Below are 20,280 nucleotides of genomic sequence, written 5' to 3'. Positions count from 1 at the left end.
GATGTTGCACTTGCTACGCAAGTGCTTTGCCTCTGAGATACATCCCAGCCCATTACTGCTATTTTTATCAGTATTCATTTATATTATTTTTATATTTAGTTTATTTTTGAGTAGGAATCATAACTGTATAGTCAATATTATGACATTTTTACTTGTTTCTTCTGTTCATATTTCCTAGTGGAATTCTGAATTTGTATTTTTATAAAATATGTGCTACAATAAAATCTCACTGACAATTTCTAAATTTTCTATCATAATTACTATCATAATCACAATGTCATTTAACACTTCCAAGAGTAAGATATCCAACTTTCTGTTTACCAACATTTGCTTCATCGTTTTTTTCATAGCTTTCAATATGTTTATCTTAATTATTTTAAATCACTTAATCCCATTTACTTTTTCCTTTTATTCAATTACATATTTAGCAGAAAAATTTGAATGGGAAGAGATTCTTAGATTCTGCTTTTATGTCTTTATATTTTACAATTTATGCTGCAAATTGATATACCTACTTCACTGATTTGAGAATACCAAAAATATTTAAGTTTTCTGGTGTTTAAAGTTATCCTTTGGAAAATGAATGATGTCTGGCATAAACAGTCTTTTCCTGAAAGCATCTTCATCCTGTCCAAATATTCATAAGAATATAATTTTGTTCTCAACATAAAAGCCAAAGCTGTCTTGGTTTTATCACGTTCCAGTATAGCTAATCATAACTTTTAGTCTATTTTTGAAGAGAATTATTTTACTGAATGGCCACTGGTTATGCCTTTGTACATATGAGAAACTATTACATGTGATTACCTTGAAAAAAATTGGCAGAGTAAGGTCTTCTCAAGTCTACTACTAGATAAAAAAAAAATACTAAAAAATACTAGTCAACAGAAGGCAAAAATTACAGCTATAATTCAAGGCTTGTAATAATCTAGTTAGCATTTATTCAATGAAATCAATGAAATGGAGGCATAGTTCATACCTAAAATCCCATAGTTCATACCTAAAATCCTAACTTCTTAGGAAGATGAGATCTGAGGATTATTATTTCGACGCTAAAATGGGCAGGAAAGTCTGTGAGACACTTATCCCCACTAAAGCTATTTTTCATAAAGAAAAAGCTGTAGCTCAAGTGGTAGAGCCATTAGCCTTAAGCACAAAAGTTCAGGGACAGTACCCAAGCCCAGAGTTCAAGCTCCATAACTGGCAAAAAAAACCCAAAATAAAATAAAAGAGATTAGATCAGAACAAAATGTGTTTTTAGACATTGTACAAATGCAATTGGGATACTAAGGGAAAATATTCAATACTTATTTCTTTGAAGTTGCTAAACATCCTGTATATATGTTTCTACTATATAAAAATATGTGAGTACATCCCAATTTATAGTTTAACATCAGTATTGTCTTTATATCCAAACCAGGCAATGTTATAATAAGAAAGGAAAATATCAGACAATAACTTTTAGGAATGTGAACAAACAATTTTTCATACAATAACAAAAACCAAACCAAGAAAATTTTGAAAAGAATCGTATGTCATGATGAAATGAGATTTATCTGAAGAAGACAACAGATTAGCATTTGATAATCTTGTAATGCAATATGTTGTGCTAATGGAAAACAGGCCAAAAATCACATGTTTATTTCAGCGGACACAGTAATATTCAATGTATTTTGATAATGTGATCATTCAACACAGAATATAAAAAATTTCTCTTAATAATCTCTGTTAAAAAATAGAAACCATGAACATAGGTATTCATGACAGAGAAAAACAATAATTTCTTAAATTTTCTCCAGATTCTTCTAAAATCACAAGAAAAATTTAAAAAAAAAAATAAAGCCAAAAAACTTAGTGGATACTTGAAGTTAATTTGACAGTACTTTAAAGCACACTACTAGGAAACAAGAAACCAGAATATAGGATGAAATATTTCAAATCTTGTATCTACTTGATATATTGAATACAGAATACAGAAAGAATTCTGATTATTAAAAATAAGAATTATAGCTTGAAGTTAGCTCCCAATGTAAACAGATAAACATGCTATTCATCACAAACTTATTCAAACTTAAATGATCACTTTAAGTTTCATCCAGTTAATATTAACTAGCTCTTCACTTAGGCCCTTCTCTATTTGCATTTACTTAATACTTTTCCTTTTGAATATGTTTCATATTCAACATATGCATATTAATTGTGAAAGTTTGAAAACAGCTTGAGCAATCCTCATACAACAATCCAATTTATCAACACAGCAATTCAGTTCACTTGGTATTTATTTGTATCTCTCACAGCAATTCAATTCAATTTGTCAACTCAAGAAAACATCATGAATGCTAATTGAAAGAAAATACTTCACCACCCCATACTTTATATAAATAAAAGAACATAGAACATCCATATTACATATTAATGTACACTTACAATACATTATTAACAACATATTTGTAAGAATTAAATTAATAAAGTTAGAGACCTTACCTAGCCCATGTCTGTGCGTTGACATAGGCGGTAAAACAGTCCAGGTTTTGGTTTTGGGATTGTAGCATTCCACAGTGTTTAATGTCTTTAAGCCATCTCGACCTCCAATTACAAAGAGTTTATCATCAATAACAGCCACACCAAACTGTAGCCTCCTGCCATTCATCATCCCTGCCTGAATCCACAGATTTGTTCTGAGGTCGTATTTCTCTATGGTTGTAGCTCCTGATAAAACAAAATATCAAACAGTTACCAAACATTACCAATTCAACATGCAGCCTGTCTGAGGCAATGTATGAATTATGACTTTGAAAACATCACATCAGAGCCACAATCATTCTACTTAAAAGAAAACGGGCAGAGAAATAAAGCAAGTAGTAATTCAACTACTTTTATCTTCTGCACCAACATTAATGAACAATATGCAAAGCAATATTTCTCTTGTTTGAATTACATCTTGGTCTCATGCTAAATTCTTGACTCCAAAGAAGCATTGCTTGTTTAGAATGATACAGTTATGTCACATTTCAACATTCCCTTTTCTCATCATTTGCCATTTTAATTATATAGTAGGCTTGAAAAAAATGTATGAGAGAAGGTTTAAAAGAGCAACCATGTTTGTAATCTGTATAATTTCTGGTAGCATTGATGAGCTTCTCCAATAAAATAGTGTCATGTTTCTCTTTATGTACGTTTTGTGCCTTAAATTAGTTAAGTGTAAAATATTTAAGCAAGTATTTACAATGCTATTTTACCTGCATGTTTCTAAGAATTTGATATAGAATTTGCATAAAATAATCTTGTATCTTTGCCAATATTTCACCTCTAAATATAATAACTTATCTTTACTTAAAAGTTTCTTCTGATCAAAGATGGCACCGCCACAGTAGGGAGGCACCCCAACTCGCTCCAACTGAATAGTGAGATGGGAACTCCAGCACCCAACACCCCATCAAGAATACAGCAAAACCAGCAGCCAGAAGCAACAGAGGAACTCAGGAAATGAAAAAGAACAAAAAAAGAAGAGCCTATAACCTTCACAGAGCCAGAAAATCTCCGGGGTACCCTCCCCCACCCAGAGACCCTGGCCCGAACAGGGCCAGGCTGGGAAAGGGGACCCAGCACCAGCAAACCAACTGCCAAAACATCACACCAGGAGTGCAGAGTCCAGACAGCAGGAGTTTCACGGACCCCAGAACTGAGTGCAGACCAACAGAGACACCGGAGCTGCGGCATCCTATGGCTGGGATCAGAGGTAAGAAGCAGGGGAACTGGGCCACCCAGAGGGGGAAAGCTGGGGCCACCACCACCAAATGACCAATCGCCGCACCCTAGCACCACAGCCCCGAAAAGCCCACGACAGTGCGGGACGCTCACACAATCCAGGACCAGTAAGTTCCCCATTACTCTTACCCTCCCCCCATGGGAGACCAGCTCTAGCAGAGACCCAAAAACCTACAAAGAAGCTAGAGCTCCCTCCCCCTCCCCACCCCGAGGGAACAAAGGAGTCAGCCCCAAATCAGGCAGGGAAAGGTCCCTACAGACTCTGGGAGGACACAGGAGCTAGCAGGGGCGGAGCAGCGCCAAGGCAGCAGAGGAGCCTGAGCCAGGCTGCACCGGCCCCGCCCCCTCCCCAACAGGGCCCCAGGGACTGGTGGGCATTGGAAGCCCCACCTGAGGCGCCTGGCCCTCGCAGACTTTTTGAACAACAGTCACAGGCTCACTGGGCCCGAACACATGCCCCCCTTGCAGCTGAGGCACAGAGTCTGTGGCCACCAACCTGCCCCCCACAGCAAACTCACAAGAGGGCACAAGCACCCTCCAACAGCTTGGGGCAGCACACCCCCAGAGGAAGCACTAGAGTGCACATGCATGCACCTCCCCCCGAGGGCCAGTGTGGGTCAGCGTGCTAGCCCTCCAGCAAGAGGACCTCCTCCCCAAACCCACGCAGGAGCTTCACACAGGGGGGCAGTGCCCCCCTGTGGCAGCACCCACTCTGCTAGGTGCATCTCGCACAGGTGGGTGGGCCGCCACTCAACAACACCAGCCCCGGAGCAACCCACACAGGTGGGCGAACCGCCTCTAAGCTGCAAATCTTAACCTGAGCGGTGAGCTCCTCTGACCAAGGTACCGAGTGGAAAAAAGAACCAAAGAAGAGAAAAGCCTCCACACCACGCTGAATCAGTGACCCGCAAACCCCCACCAGGGGCACACTAGGGTCAGCACAACACAGCGGCAGGACACTATCCCACAGAGAAAGACACAGAACCTACCCACCCCCAAGTGCAGTGAAGGTGACCACCCCAGCAACAACCAAGATGGTCACGCTCACCCATTGGGCAGTAAGGTTCAACAGCCAAACTCAAACCCAGAGCCAGACACAAACAAGTCTCCCACTGATGGAACAGCGGGAACCAGCACAAATCCAACCCAAGGAAATCACCTACAGATCTCCAGTTGCGCAAATCACAAAGAAATATTGCAAACTACATGAAAGAGCAAGCCAACTAGCCAGCTCCAAAAAGCAGCAGGACTGAAGAGGAGATGAAGAATAAAAACGCAACTGGGGCTACGATAGCAGAAATGATGGAAAGCCTCAGGAACAAAATCACAAAACAATTCCAGGAGTTTAAAATGGAAGTCTTGAAGGACCTTCAGGAAACCAAGAAAGAAATGGAAGCAAAAAAGGATACAGTGCAAACCTCAGTTAAAGAAGACCTTAACATCCTGAGAAGTGAAATGCATGAAAAAATAGATTTAAAATACAACTCTTTAAAGGAAAAAATTTCCAAGATCAGAGCTGATCTGGCAACCATAAATAGCTCCCTGACATCCATAAACTCCACACTTGAATCCACAGCACAAAGAATTGACAATATTGAAGCCAGAATCTCTCTCTTGGACAATGATGCAGCCAACAAGGACCAGAAAATTACCACACTCCAAGAAATGGTAAAGCTCCCCGGCAGACTAATCCAGGAGCTAGTGGACAAAGACATGAGATATAATCTGCACATAATGGGAATAGAAGAAGGAGCCAAATACCAGAGCAGAGGGCTTCAACGTATTTTCAATAAAGTGATTGCAGAAAACTTCCCCAATCTCACGAGGGACTTCACCCAGGTAACCAAAGCCTATAGGACGCCTGGCAGACCAGACCCTAGAAAATCCTTGCCCAGGCACATAATAATCAAGACTACAGATCTCAGGAATAAAGAGCAAATTTTGGGGCTGGGGATATAGCCTAGTGGCAAGAGTGCCTGCCTCGGATACACGAGGCCCTAGGTTCGATTCCCCAGCACCACATATACAGAAAATGGCCAGAAGCGGCGCTGTGGCTCAAGTGGCAGAGTGCTAGCCTTGAGCGGGAAGAAGCCAGGGACAGTGCTCAGGCCCAGAGTCCAAGGCCCAGGACTGGCCAAAAAAAAAAAAAAAAAGAGCAAATTTTGAACGCAGCCGAAGCGAAGAAATTTATTACAATGGGAAAAGGATCCGAATAACAGCAGACCTCTCCACACAAAACTAGCACACGCGAAGAGAATGGAAGAACACCATCCAAGTCCTACTGGCCAACAACCGCCAACCCAGAGTAAAATATCCAGCGAAGCTATAGTTCATATTTGAGGGGAAAAAAAAAGATCTTTCCATAACAAAGAGGATCTAAAGGAGTATGTGAATAAAAAACCAGCCTTACAGCGAATTCTAAGAGGGGAACCCCACCCGACAGAAATCGTACAGGACACACAGACAGAAACAGAAAGAAACTACAATAGCCAGAACCCAACAGAAAGAACAGCTCACTAAAGACAAGAAAAAAAGGAGAGGAAAAACAGCCTGACAGGAAAATGGAAGGAGAAAAAACTCTCTTAACCTTGATCTCTTTGAATATAAACGGTTTAAACTCTCCCATAAAGAGGAGCAGAATGGCAGAGTGGATCCACAAACAAAAAAAAAAAGTAAATGCACCTACCAAAACAGCAGGAGTAGCTATCCTGATCTCAGACAAGCTGGACTTCTCATTAAAATCAACTCAGAAAGACAAAGAAGGACACTACATTTTAATACATGGAAAATCCAGAACCAAGACATCACAGTGATAAATGTATACTCACCAAACAAAAGAGGCCCTACATATGTCAAGAAAATTCTCACAGAACTACAGAACAAGATAGACCCAAACACAATCATAGTGGGTGACTTTCAAACCCTACTCTCTCCAAGAGACAGATCCAACACCCAGAGGATTAGCAAGGGAACTCAGGACTTAAGTAACACCATATCCCAAATGAATCTGACAGATCTATACATAATCGTCCAACCTACAGAGACCCACCTTCTTCTCAGCAGCCCATGGATCATACTCCAAAATAGACCATGTCATAGCCCACACAAAGAACCTCAGCAAATACAAAAATATGACATCATCCCATGTATTATATCTGACCACAGTGGAATAAAGGTAACCCTCAATAACAATGGTTACCACAGAGGTTATACACATTCTTGAAGTATAAACCCCTCACTTGGGCCACAGACCAAATTAAAGATGAAATTAATGAATTCATAAGCCACAATGACAATGAAAATACATCACAAAGGAACCGATGGGCTATAGCTAAAGCAGTGCTGAGTGGCAAGATCATTGCCCTCAGAACTCACATTAAAAGAATGGAGGCAGAGCAGGTAAATAACCTCATGATGAAACTAAAACAACTGGAGAAACAAGAAATGATCAAATCCAAAATGACAACGAGGTAAGAGATCACAAAGATTAAAGAAGAGATAAATCTGATTGCAGATAAAAAGACCATTCAACAAATAAATAAGACTAAAAGCTGGTTCTTTGAGAAAATAAATAAAATCGACAGTCCCCTCAGAAGACTTACAAAAAAAAGAAGAGACTGATATATGTAAAATCAGGGACTCCTCCAGAAAAATTACAACAAATACACACAATATTCAAACAATCATAAGGAACTATTTCTAGAACCGCTACTCACTAAAAAACAATAATTTTACAGAAATGGATCAATTCTTAGAAAAGTATAATCTCCCCAAACTGAACCAAGAAGAAATAAATCAACTAAATAAACCAATAACTTACAGCGAAATTCAAGGGGTAATCAAGAGCCTCCCAACAAAGAAAAGCCCAGGCCCAGATAGATTAAACAACAAATTCTATAAAACCTTTAGTGATGAGCTAATACCAATACTCCTCAAACTCTTCCATGAAAGAGAAACAGAGGGAGAAATCCCAAACTCATTCTATGAAGCTAATATTATACTCATCCCCAAACCAGGCAAAGACCCAACAAAAAAAGAGAACTGCAGACCAATATCACTAATGAACACAGAGGCAAAGCTCCTCGATAAAATATTAGCTAACAGGATCCAGAAACTGATCAAGAAAATCATACATCATGACCAAGTAGGCTTCATCCCACAGTCACAAGGATGGTTTAACATCCGTAAATCAATCAACATAATTCACCAGATAAACAGAATTAAATCAAGAATCACATTTTTATCTCAGTCGATGCCCAAAAAGCCTTTGACAAAATACAATATCCATACTTATTAAAAGCTCTGGAGAAAACAGGAATAGATGGAACATTCCTCAAAACAATAAAATCCATATACAACAGACCAACTGCTAACATCGTATTAAATGGGGAGAAACTAAAATCATTCCATCTAAACTCAGGAACAGGACAAGGATGCCCACTTTCCCCACTTCTTTTCAACATAGTGCTAGAATCCCTAGCCATAGCAATAAGGCAAGAGGAGGACATCAAAGGGATCCACATCGGCAAGTAAGAAATCAAGCTATCCCTATTCTCAAATGACATGATCTTATATGGGAAGGACCCAAAAAAACTCAGTCCCCAAACTCCTATACCTAATAAACCATTTTGGCAAAGTAGCAGGCTACAAAATCAATCCACAAAAGTCAGCAGCTTTTCTGTACACCAGCAATATACATGCAGAAAAGGAAATTATGCAAATAATTCCTTTTACAATAGCCAAAATAAGAATAAAATACCTAGGGATCAACCTAACCAAAGACATGATGGGCCTATTTAATGAGAACTATAAAAATCTAATAAAGGAAATCAAAGAAGACACAAGGAGATGGAAAGACCTCCCATGCTCATGGCTAGGCAGAATCAATATAGTGAAAATGGCCATATTGCCCAAATTGTTATACAAATTCAATGCAATCCCCATCAAAATCCCAGCTACATTCTTCACTGAAATAGAGAAAGCAACCCATAAATTCATATGGAACAGCAAAAGACCTCGAATAGCCAAAGCAATTCTAGGCAAAAAAAGCAGTGCAGAAGGTATCACAATACCAGACTTCAAGTTCTACTATAGACAAAACAAAAACAGCCTGGTATTGGTATAAAAACAGACCTGAAGACCAGTGGAGTAGAATTGAAGACCCACAAATAAAATCGCACTCTTACAGTCAGCTGATATTCGACAAAGGAGCTAAAGACATACAATGGAATAAACAGAGCCTCTTCAACTACTGGTGCTGGGAGAACTGGGCAGCCATATGCAGAAAACTCAAAGCAGACCCTAGCCTATCATCATGCATCAAGATCAACTCAAAATGGATCAAGGACCTCAATATAAGTCCTGAATCCTTGAAACTACTGAGGGATAGAGTAGGAAAGATGCTAGAACTTATTGGCACAGGAAGGAACTTCCTGAATAGAGTCCCAGGGGCATAACAGTTAGGGGAGAGACTCGACAAATGGGACTACTACAAATTAAAAAGTGTCTGCACAGCTAAGGACATAGCCACCAAACTAAAAAGACAGTCAACCATATGGGAAAGGATCTTTACCAGCACAGCAACAGACAAAGGCCTAATAGCTGTCATCTACAGAGAACTCAAAAAACTAAGCCCCTCCAAGCCCAGTAAACCAATTATGAAATGGGCAAAGGACCTAAAGAGAGACTTCACAAGAGAAGAGATAAAAATGGCAAAGAAACATATGAAGAAATGTTCAACATCCCTGGCAGTAAAGGAAATGCAAATTAAAACAACCCTGAGATACCACCTCACACCAGTTAGAATGGCCTATACTCTGAACTCAGGCAATAACAAATGCTGGAGGGGGTGTGGGGAAAGAGGAACCCTCCTCCATTGTTGGTGGGAGTGCAAATTAGTACAACCACTTTGGAGAACAGAATGGAGGTTTCTCAAATAGCTCAACATAGACCTACCCTATGACCCAGCCATTCTACTCCTAGGCATCTATCCTGAACAACAGGTCACAAGATTTCAAAAAGACATCTGCACTTCCATGTTTATCACTGCACAATTCACAACAGCCAAAATATGGAAACAGTCCAGATGCCCCTCCACAGATGAATGGATCCAAAAAATATGGTACCTATACACAATGATATACTACATAGTGATTACAAATGGTGAAATATTGGCATTCGCAGGGAAATGGCCAGAACTTTAACAAATAATGTTGAGCGAGGCAAGCCTAGAACACAAAAAACAAAGGGGCATGATCTCCTTGATATATGACTGTTAAGGTGGGGGGAGGGGGAGAGAGTAGAGACCAAGTCTGTGAAACCAAAACTTCTTGTCACATGGTATTCCCTACAGTTTTCGGTCAGCGACCCTACACTATGTAACTAAAACCAAACAACTACTCAACATACAGATGTCAAAAATTGACCTCTCAGTGAATCACAATAGCTCAAAAGCTATGTATGTGCTTTCATATAAGACTAGTCGACATACTGTCTATTGTCGACATTACATTTAAAGCCCTAGGCAAATTTTCTTGGGAGTAGGCCACGTGGCTATTGTATATGTTCTTGGTACATTGTATATTGTATATATGTCTACCAACCTAGGGAAGGGAAAGAAAAACAGGATGTAAGATATCACAAGTAATGAACACACTTCCCTACTATGTAACTGTAACCTTTTTGCACAACACCTTGTCAAAAAGTCTTTTCTTTAATTAATAAATAAATTACTAAAAAAAAATAAACTGACATAACAAGAAAAAAAAAGTTTCTTCTTCTTTTTTTTTTTTTTTTTATTTTTTTGCCAGTCCTGGGGCTGGAACTCAGGACATGAGCACTGTCCCTGGCTTCGTTTTTACTCAAGGCTAGCACTCTTCCTTTTGAGCCATAGTGCCACTTCCTGACTTTTCTATATATGTGGTGCTGAGGATTCAAACCTAGGGGTTTGTGTATATGAGACAAGCACTCTTGCCACTAGGCCATATTCTCAGCCCACTTAAAAGTTTCTTGTATGTATTTTTTAGAGAAAGATTAATATGTAAAGTTTTAGAAGTATGGTACCTGACACTTAAAAATGTGATGGAAACAAAACATGAAAGAGCCTAAATTCCTAACGAGGCTTGTTATAGTTCATACATCTATTCAATTCACATTGAAAATCTATATCTAGAAAAAAAAAGATTTGAATGCCTATGTGACAGAAAACTGGCAAGAAACTATCTTCTGGCTTCAGCTTCCAGTCTCACTGTTTACTTTCACTCACCGCTGTTATATCTTTAATGATGAAACATCCTTATTCAAAGATTGTCAGTATTTTTGTACCTTTTTATATGTCTTTTTCATAATGTAATAAATGGTTGTAAATCTATAATAAACATTCCTTTGGGGACCCTTTTATTTCTTATAATCTAATATATATGAGTTTTTTTTGCTAATGGAAATAAAAATGATGTAATTCATATTCAATATAGATTCAAGTTAACAGAACAATAATAGTATAAGTGCCGCAATGGAAGCATTAGTTGTCTTCAGAGTAAGTGTCTTTACAGACATCCAATAGTACAGGCAAATATGGATATTTTGTAGGAAAGGAAAACCCATTAATGCCTGTGCATTCTACTTTGGCATTATACATGGCAGGATTGTTCCTATACACATAATTCAGTATTTAGCAACTTCATTTACCTTCTAAATGGCATCAAATTAATTTTTGAAGCGACAAACTAGATGTCCTTGAAGACAACTCTAAGAAAGATAAAACTCTTCTAGAGAATTTATGACAAAGGATCTTAGGTGTTCTTAGCCAGCCTTTTGACTATAAGTTTAATGCAAAATTAATAAGCTCTATCACCAGCTTTCCAATTCCAACCTTTTGACAAAGCCATTGTTTGGAATGATCAGGAGCAGCCGACAGTAGTAATTCCTTGCACTGAAGATTGCATACAGGTAAAATATTCATTGATGTGGCATACAAAAGTAATTTATGTGTATTCATTGAATAAAATCAAAGTATAAAATGCCTTTTTATAAGAACTTTTTAGTTCCATATACTTTTTGTATTGTTTTGTTTTTTGCCAATCATGGGGCTTGAACTCAGGGCCTGAGCACTGTCCCTGGCTTCTTTTTGCTCAAGGCTAGTACTCTATCACTTGAGCCACAGCTTCGCTTCCAGCTTTTTCTATATATGTGGTGCTATATGAGCACCAATAGGCCATATTTCCAGCCCTAGTCCATATTCGTGATTATATTGAAGTCATCAAAACTTTAGTCAAATTCTGTGAAATGTATTTTTAAGGCATCAGCAAAAATTGAGGAGTATTTTGGAAAAAAATTAAAAAGAAATCTATGTATCACAGCACATAAAATAAGACTTCAAGGTTAAAAGGCAATCTTATTATAATAAATTATTACTGATTTTTTTCAAAGCATAATCATTTCATTGACTTTCATCTATCTGTAGATTTAAGCAAAACATATCCATCCAATACCATCAAAGTATGCTCTAATAAAATGTTCCATTGTTGGTAAGCATGGACACATCCATTATTTTCTATGTACTTTATTGTACATTATTGTATAATCATTTAGCCAGTGTGAGGTCCTCAGTTCAAATTTAAGTAATAAAGGGTTTTATCTAGTAAATGCTCCCCACCCCCACTTCTCTGTGCTAATTGTCTGGTGTGAGTTGAACTTTGTTACTCTTTGTCTCCTCTCCATTATAATGCTTTATTTTGTCATGTTCTAGCTAACCATGGATTAAAACTCTGAACTTACAAACCAAAATATGTATTCCCTCCTTTTCTTTCCTCATATCAAGGATTTTGTTACTGTGGTTTAAAAAATCAAATTAAAAATCAGATTAAAAGATCAACCCAGATAACATCTTGATTTTGGGTTCTATCCTCCAGAACTGAGGGGAAAATATGTTGTAATTTTTTTTTTAATGTGAGCCAAGAATATGTGCAGGCAATTAACGAAAAGTCAATATAAAATAACAGGTACACAGCAGAAACTTAACTGACTTAGCTTTAGTTAACTTTTCTGATAATTAAATAATTTGTTCATGTGCTCAGCCAATTTGCAGAACAGATAATTTTTGTGTTGATTTCCAAATTATATGGTTGATATTAGTTCAATGTAAATTCTAGTTAGATGTGGGTCTACAATGTATGAGTGAATGTGCATGTGTTTTAAAATATTTAGTTTACTTTAGGAACTAGGAAGAGTTTAATTCTTATATGTAACTTTCTATTATACTTTTAACATAAATAATGACTTAAGCCTATAGATAAAATTCCAGTTGATTACTACTTAAAGCAGCTTCTGGTGTTGTTTTGACATAGTAGAAAAAAAGTAAAGAAAAACTAATCCCAATCTTATACTCATTAAATCTTATTGTTACTTGTCTACTTGTTTTAAGCAAAGGAGGGCATATGATAAAAAATGTGACATTGAGCAAGGTTCACTGTATTCATAAACTTTTTTGTTGAATGGCAATCCTTTTTATAACTACTTAAAAGTAATACCATATATATTAATAATTTTACCATAAATGATCAAATCTATTTTCATCTTCTTAATAAGTATCATACATTAATTCAAACCACTTGACAATCATAGTAAAAATTACATTTGTGAATTAAATACATAATTTGAAGGCTTTGTAAAATCAATGGAAATTTACTTATCTCACAATGAATGTATTACACATTGAGTATCACTCTGTGTAATAAAAATAACAGCCTTATGGAAACTCTTCCTTTACTGGAAAATAACCACGCATTAGAAGATTAAAATCAAATATTTATGAAATCTATGCAAAAGCATAATCTTGTGGGTTTACAAAAGAAGATCAAGAATGATAATTTACAGTCCCCTTACAAAGAAATTGACAGAGAAAGATATATTTAGGTCTCAATAATTGGTAAATGTGAAAGTCAAATTTGCTGAAAAGTGATATATTTTTGTCTCCATAGCACTTCTTTTATTCTTTAGATAGGAAACTTGGCTTTAACAAAATGAAAGTTCTTTATGTACAGAAAAACTAGGAAAGATGTAAACAAGAACTCATCTTATCATGAGCTTCTTCCGTAATACCTAAACATCTTCATGCAGGCAGATATTGTGAGTTAATTCTTACTCTAGAATCCACAGGGGAATATGAATCTTCTTTAAAATATCCCTTAGCCAACCTTGTAAGATTCCAGAAGAGAGATTCCTGTGTATGTGAAGGAAACCGGTCTGAAAAGAAATTATTTGTGTTTTTGAGTCATTTCTATAGCTTCCTGCAGACTGGTGACCTTGCACTAGTAATCTCCAATGGTATATTTCAAGTTCAAAGAAAAAGTTGTCAAGTGGAACCAATATGACTGAATAGGTTGCTGAAGAAAGCATCAAGGAGGCCGGAAAGAAAAGGGCACAGATGAAAAATATGATGTTCCTTTCACTACATTGCTTTTTCTTCCCAGAAAACCATATCACATTTTAAACTTATTTCCACTGACTAATTGCTAAAGCTCCGATTTCTTTGCTACACAATTGTAAGTCATTTTCCTAAAGCCATATGATGATGACTATTGAGTTACATGCTTGAAAAATTATCTAGTTATTGAATGTAGATTGAAAAGCTGTGCTTTAAAATTTTTCAATAGTGTGTATTGTCCAGTTCAAGCAAAGGAAGTAAAAATCCAGTTAAAATGGTTAATTTCACTGAGATATTTCATTTTCTACTTTTGCCTTTCAATAGTACTAATAATGCCACAAAACAAGACAAATTAAGGATAAATGTTCTGGCCAAGTCCTTTGAATAGGAAAAAAATATATTAGGGCTTAAATCCTGAAATTGGTAAAAGTCTTAATTTAAAACATATGAAAATCCAAGGCATGTATCAAATATGAAAATATATAACTCTTTACTGAGGTTATTGGATAGTGTTAGGAAATTACATTTTCATCCTAGAATTAGAAATTAAAGCTTTTCAGGCCATTGCATTTTTCTTCATGTCCTTGTCAGTATACTCGTTTATTATTAATCATATTAAGAATACTTTCTTTGAGTTGACTTGGTATATATAGTGCCATCAGACAGATGGCTACTGATCCAATTAATCTGACACCTTTGGTTATAACTAAGGCCATCCAACAAGCAGGCTAGGCAAGTATACAGGAATGAAAGATGTTCCTAATTCTCTTTCACCTGCCCACTCAGTTAATCAGTATACCAGGGAACAGCCAGTGCTCCTGGGGGCTTGCTTCCAGAAGACTGGCTTCTCTCAATCTCTCTCTCTCTCTCTCTCTCTCTCTCTCTCTCTCTCTCTCTCTCTCTCTCTCTCTCTCTCTCTCTAACTAGGTTCCATTTAGTGTTCCAACTTTGATTGCAAGAGGCTATAAACAAAACAAACTGATATCAATTTGAATGATTCACAGCTTTTATCTTGATATATTCTTTGACATTAAATAGTATGTTACAAATGCCTTAATCACAGCCAAAACTGCTCTATGCTAGCCTGCTGTCATTCTGGATATCAGCAAGTGCACGAGAACTTTCCTGTCAACAAAAGACAAGTGCCTCTCAGAATCTTAATTCTCCTACAGCCAAGTCAAGAGATCTGCCTCATCCTAGATGTGTTCCTGTGATGAAGACCTTGAAGTGACCTTTAGCACATAACTGTGACATTCCAATCATATTTCTGTTACTCAAATAGTAAAATTTAAAATCTTATCAAATATAGGCAGTTCTCTTTCCTAGTTATGATCTGCATAGAATTTCAGTTATTCATATTAAATAATGATGATCTCCTAGGGTTCAGTTTGATTTGCTACAATATATTTATCATAATACCACTGAATACATAGTTTGTTCCTAGACCTAGAGTCTACAAATCACTTTCATAGATTTCATGTCATTTCTTTCAACCTGTAAGCTATTGTTGATGAACTATTCACTGCGCCCCCTTTATTGCTTTCTAATGATAAACCTAGTGCACTTGTGTACACACACACACACACACACACACCAATAACTAAAAAGAAGAGGAATTCACTAGCCAACACACGCGTGCACCATAAAAAGAAATATTGGAATTAGAACCACAATATAGTCTTCTTTTTTACCCAGTTGTTGAGCCTTTACTCTGGAGTTACAATGTCACCCTTTAATGAAATTCCTAGACAGTCTGTGTAAATATTATGCGGTCTGAGTTGTTACTCAGTACCTTAAATAATCCTCTTAGGCACCCAAGCAGGTAAACGAGGAGGCTGCCTGTGGTATGGAGTTGTAAACACGGAATCTTTCCAATTCGGTTTTAGACAACATATTTTCACCAACACAGGTTTCCTGGAAATATGTAGAATAGTTTTATTTTTATAAAACAAGTTCTAAAACTTTATGTTGTTGTTGTAGAAATGTCAAAGAATTAAAATCATAAACATTGTGAGAGACATTGTCTGCTTCTTTGTTCTAGGCAAAATTGGTCACTATAAAATGAAGAAAGCCATACAAAATACGTATGTATATGAGCAAAGTTCAATAAAGCCTGATGGACTATGAAAATTGGAGTTTCCAGGAATTCAACTTCATCATGAATTTTCAATCTTCTTTTAATTTATTTATGCATAAGGATAATGAAAACTCACAGGTTATATGAAGTACCCAAAGCAAATGGCATGTTAGATTTGGTCATCAGGTCATATGTACGCAAAGTCTTCTTTTTGGAGTACCATACATTATAAATATTAGAAAAAATGAAAATGGCAACAAATATTGACTTAACAAATAAATGGAAAAAACTATTTTAGAAGTAATATTTTTCAAGTAGCAATTTTAAAATTTTAATTTAATTTAGCACATCATTTTTCATTGCTATGCCTTCTTCATATTTTTCTTTAACAAATCACATGAACTTTTACACTCAAATTCTAATCTGGAAACCCATAAAAATATCTCAACAGAAGGAAATATAAAAATATGTTATTAGAGGGGCTGGGGATATGGCCTAGTGGCAAGAGTGCCTGCCTCATATACATGAGGCCCTGGGTTCGATTCCCCAGCACCACATATACAGAAAATGGCCAGAAGTGGCGCTGTGGCTTAAGTGGCAGAGTGCTAGCCTTGAGCAAAAAAAAAAAAAAAGAAGCCAGGGACAGTGCTCAGGCTGAGAGTCCAAGCCCCAGGACTGGCCAAAAAAAAAAAAAAAAAAAATTTATTACAATGCTATTTTATAATTAGTACCTTTTAAGTACAAGGTCAGACAACTCTTTGAAAGCTTATTGTTTTCTATGTAAGGGGGAAATAATGCTGGCAGCATTATTAGAAGGTCACATTTAAGGCAAGACTTCCAAATCCTTACAGAGGAGTTTAATCTGATACAAGTACAATTAGTCAGATTGCCTGTATTTGAAGTCCTTATATATTCCTACCCAGGCTGCAGAGGTAGACATTGGTGGTAATTAATGTCGTTCATTTTAGATTAAAGTCACTTTAAAAGCAATTGTAAATTCTGTGTAATAGGTCAAAGTGTACCACAGTGAAAACTGGCCAATTAGTATTAAAATATGGTATTGGCAAAAATAATTTGCTTATTTTATTTAAAATACACTAATTCATCTACCTTAAAATGTAAAATTAATAATTGTTTTCAATTTATTACATGATAAAAATTGAACTGATATTGGCTTATTGAAATGTTGACACATCTAAAATTTAGAATGCCATAGCTAGTAAATAAATGTACTAGATTTAAAAATAAATATACTATTCTCTACCCAAAACTATAAATATGCTTTATAACTGAAATCATTTTATGTACTCCTTTTTAAATGGAATGCGTTTAGAATTTAAACTTTAACTATTTATTTCCTTCTTTTTAACTGTATTTTTTTGTGTGTGTTTTCTTTTTTGGTACTGGGGATCAAACCCAGGACGTTGCCCTTGCTAGGCAAGCGCTTTGCCACTGAGCTACATCCCAGCCCTATTTCCTTCTTTTTATCTTTATTTACTCTTTTAAATCATTGAAGTCTTATCTTCAGTGAATAGGTCATAAATGTGAGCGAAAGTACCAACAATATGTAGTATGTTATATTTTAGACTATGATTCCAACCTTCATTCAAAGAATTGATTTTCACATACATATTCATATTGATGTTGCTCAAAATACCTAATAGATGGGCTGGGGATATGGCCTAGTGGCAAGAGAGCTTGCCTTGTATACATGAGGCCCTGGGTTCAATTCCCCAGCACTACATATACAGAAAACGGCCAGAAGTGGTGCTGTGGCTCAAATGGCAGAGTGCTAGCCTTGAGCAAAAGGAAGCCAGGGACAGTGCTCAGGCCCTGAGTCTAAGGCCCAGGACTGGCCAAAAAAACAAAACAGAACAAAAAAAAAACCTAATAGAAATAGATAATATTAGACACATCTTATGTGGAGAAAGATAAACTTAGGTATCCTGCTAAGGTTTAGAAGCCTTACAACAGTTCTTCCTATTTTACTGAGCTAAATAAATTATCACAAGCCTAAATATTTGGCATTATTGGTAAAAGGTTAAGCTCTAAATTCAGCAGTCTAACCACTTCTTAAAGTTACTTCAAAGCCCCTATATATTTCTAACAAGTGAATATTAATGTTAACTTGGGGAAATAAATACGTGCACACACTGCTATATTTAAAAAATTAAATCTATTACCGAAATTTATTTGGCAGTAGTATTTTGTGTTGGATGATATAAAATGAAATAATTCTCTGTGACACAATTTGCATTTGTAAATGAATACATACCAAAATTCTCAACCGTACAGTCCATACTACATAGTTACTGTAACCGTGTTCTTTTTAATCCTCCTACTTTTTGCTTACACCAGAGAAATTGAGCTCATCATCATTAGCATCGTTAACCTTAGTTTCTCTCCTCTCAATGGCATGCTTAGATTACTTAAATAACACAAATAGCTGATGTGTTTCCAGTGTAACAAAATAAATTAAATTTTCTGATCCATAAGAGTATTTATTCATGAATTCTCTTATCAACATTAAACTGCTATTTTTTGGGCATGCCATTATATGCATACATAAGTCATTAGCTCCAGTGTATGTATTTACTTGGGAAACACATTTAATTGCTGGCATATTTTGAAAGGCATTCTTTAAAAATCAAGAGTCAATGTAATTGAGTATGAAGCATAGCTTACACAGAAATTTTCCAGAGATGTAAAAATTAATGAAAATGTATCCTATAAATCAATTATATCAAGAATATTTTGTTGATATTAAAGTCACAAGATAGATATTGTATTATAATATATGTGATATTATTTGTACAAAAGAGCCTTGAAAATTAGGTAGCAATTTTTATTAGTGATACGTATCATAAAAATAGAGTTTTTATTTGTTACATATTTTTATTGTTTCAGTGAAAAAAGGAAAATATATTATGTCATGGTTTTTATACATACATTTTGGTGTTCATAAATCTGTAATATTAACATATGTGTGTTTCAAACAAAATACGCCTGTTGGAAAATAACTTTCTATGTTCAATATGAGAATTTTAGTATAAGTACTTATAGACAATAGAAAATTTGTGATGCAAAATAATAATTAAAAAACAGTCAGATCCATATTGAATGCTAGAAGATGAGATAGATGTGTGGGTAAATAATATTGAGCTCTGCCTGAGGATAATGGACTAACAGTTATATTTTATTGTGTTTTATTTGTAATGACTATGGTTTACCAAAAAAAAAAAATTGACAATAGTGATATGGGGTTGGAGAGATATTGGAGGAAAGTAAATCACTAGAGAGCATATTTCTTTGTCATAAGCAAGAGTGTGTCCCTTTGAAAACCACCTGATTTGTCTTGAATTGCAGGAAGGAAGTTATAATGCTTCAACGAAAGCACCGGAAAGGCTGATGTATCACAAACAGTCCTTGAAAACTGGTGAGCTAAGGAAGGCAGAGTAAATTTGATGACTTAAGTATAATTTTAGGTTAGGTGGATATGTTAGAGATAACAGATATTCTAGGTAGGAACATGATACTTTTCTTGTAGGAGTAAATGTAGTGACTTTTTATAGAATTGTAGAACTCTTAGAAGATAATTGTATTATGTACAAAATACGTTATCCAAAAAGGTACAGACATATTTTGTTTGAAAGATACAATATGAAAAGTTATTTAAGTATCACTAATATGTTTGTCCTTTGATTTTCATACTTTCAAAATTAAGACTGGCAATAGCGGTTCAAGTCTTTAATCCAGCTAACCTACAATACAAAGGGGAATCCAGGTTTAAGATCATCAAGAGCATAGAGCTAATGAGGTATCTATTTAACAAACAAGCCAAATGTTTTGGTTCACAATTGTAAACAATCCTAGCTAAAGCAAAAAGATCCTAGGTGAGTAGTAACTCAAACAATAGAGTAGTTAAAAAATGAAGTCCTGAAGTCAAATTACAGAAATATCAAAAATGTGATTAAGAGAAAATTTCAGATTGAAATAAAGTTTTGTACTATAT

General features: G+C 36.0%; 1 protein-coding gene across 2 annotated transcripts in view; it reads right to left on the bottom strand.

Moving 5' to 3' along the window:
- Nucleotides 1-20,280, bottom strand: part of Klhl1 (kelch like family member 1) — a 226,787-nt gene that overhangs the window by 44,623 nt on the left and 161,884 nt on the right. For both annotated transcript variants that reach the window (XM_048341261.1, XM_048341262.1), the window contains one exon: nt 2,485-2,709. In XM_048341261.1, the coding sequence (XP_048197218.1) occupies nt 2,485-2,709 (225 nt within the window). The remainder of the gene's footprint in view (nt 1-2,484; nt 2,710-20,280) is intronic.

Source organism: Perognathus longimembris, chromosome 3 (genome assembly GCF_023159225.1).
Source record: "Perognathus longimembris pacificus isolate PPM17 chromosome 3, ASM2315922v1, whole genome shotgun sequence".
In the NCBI taxonomy this organism is placed as follows: Eukaryota; Metazoa; Chordata; class Mammalia; order Rodentia; family Heteromyidae; genus Perognathus; species Perognathus longimembris.
The sequence above is the reverse complement of the archived record's forward strand: the minus strand, read 5'-3'. Positions and strand labels throughout refer to the sequence as shown.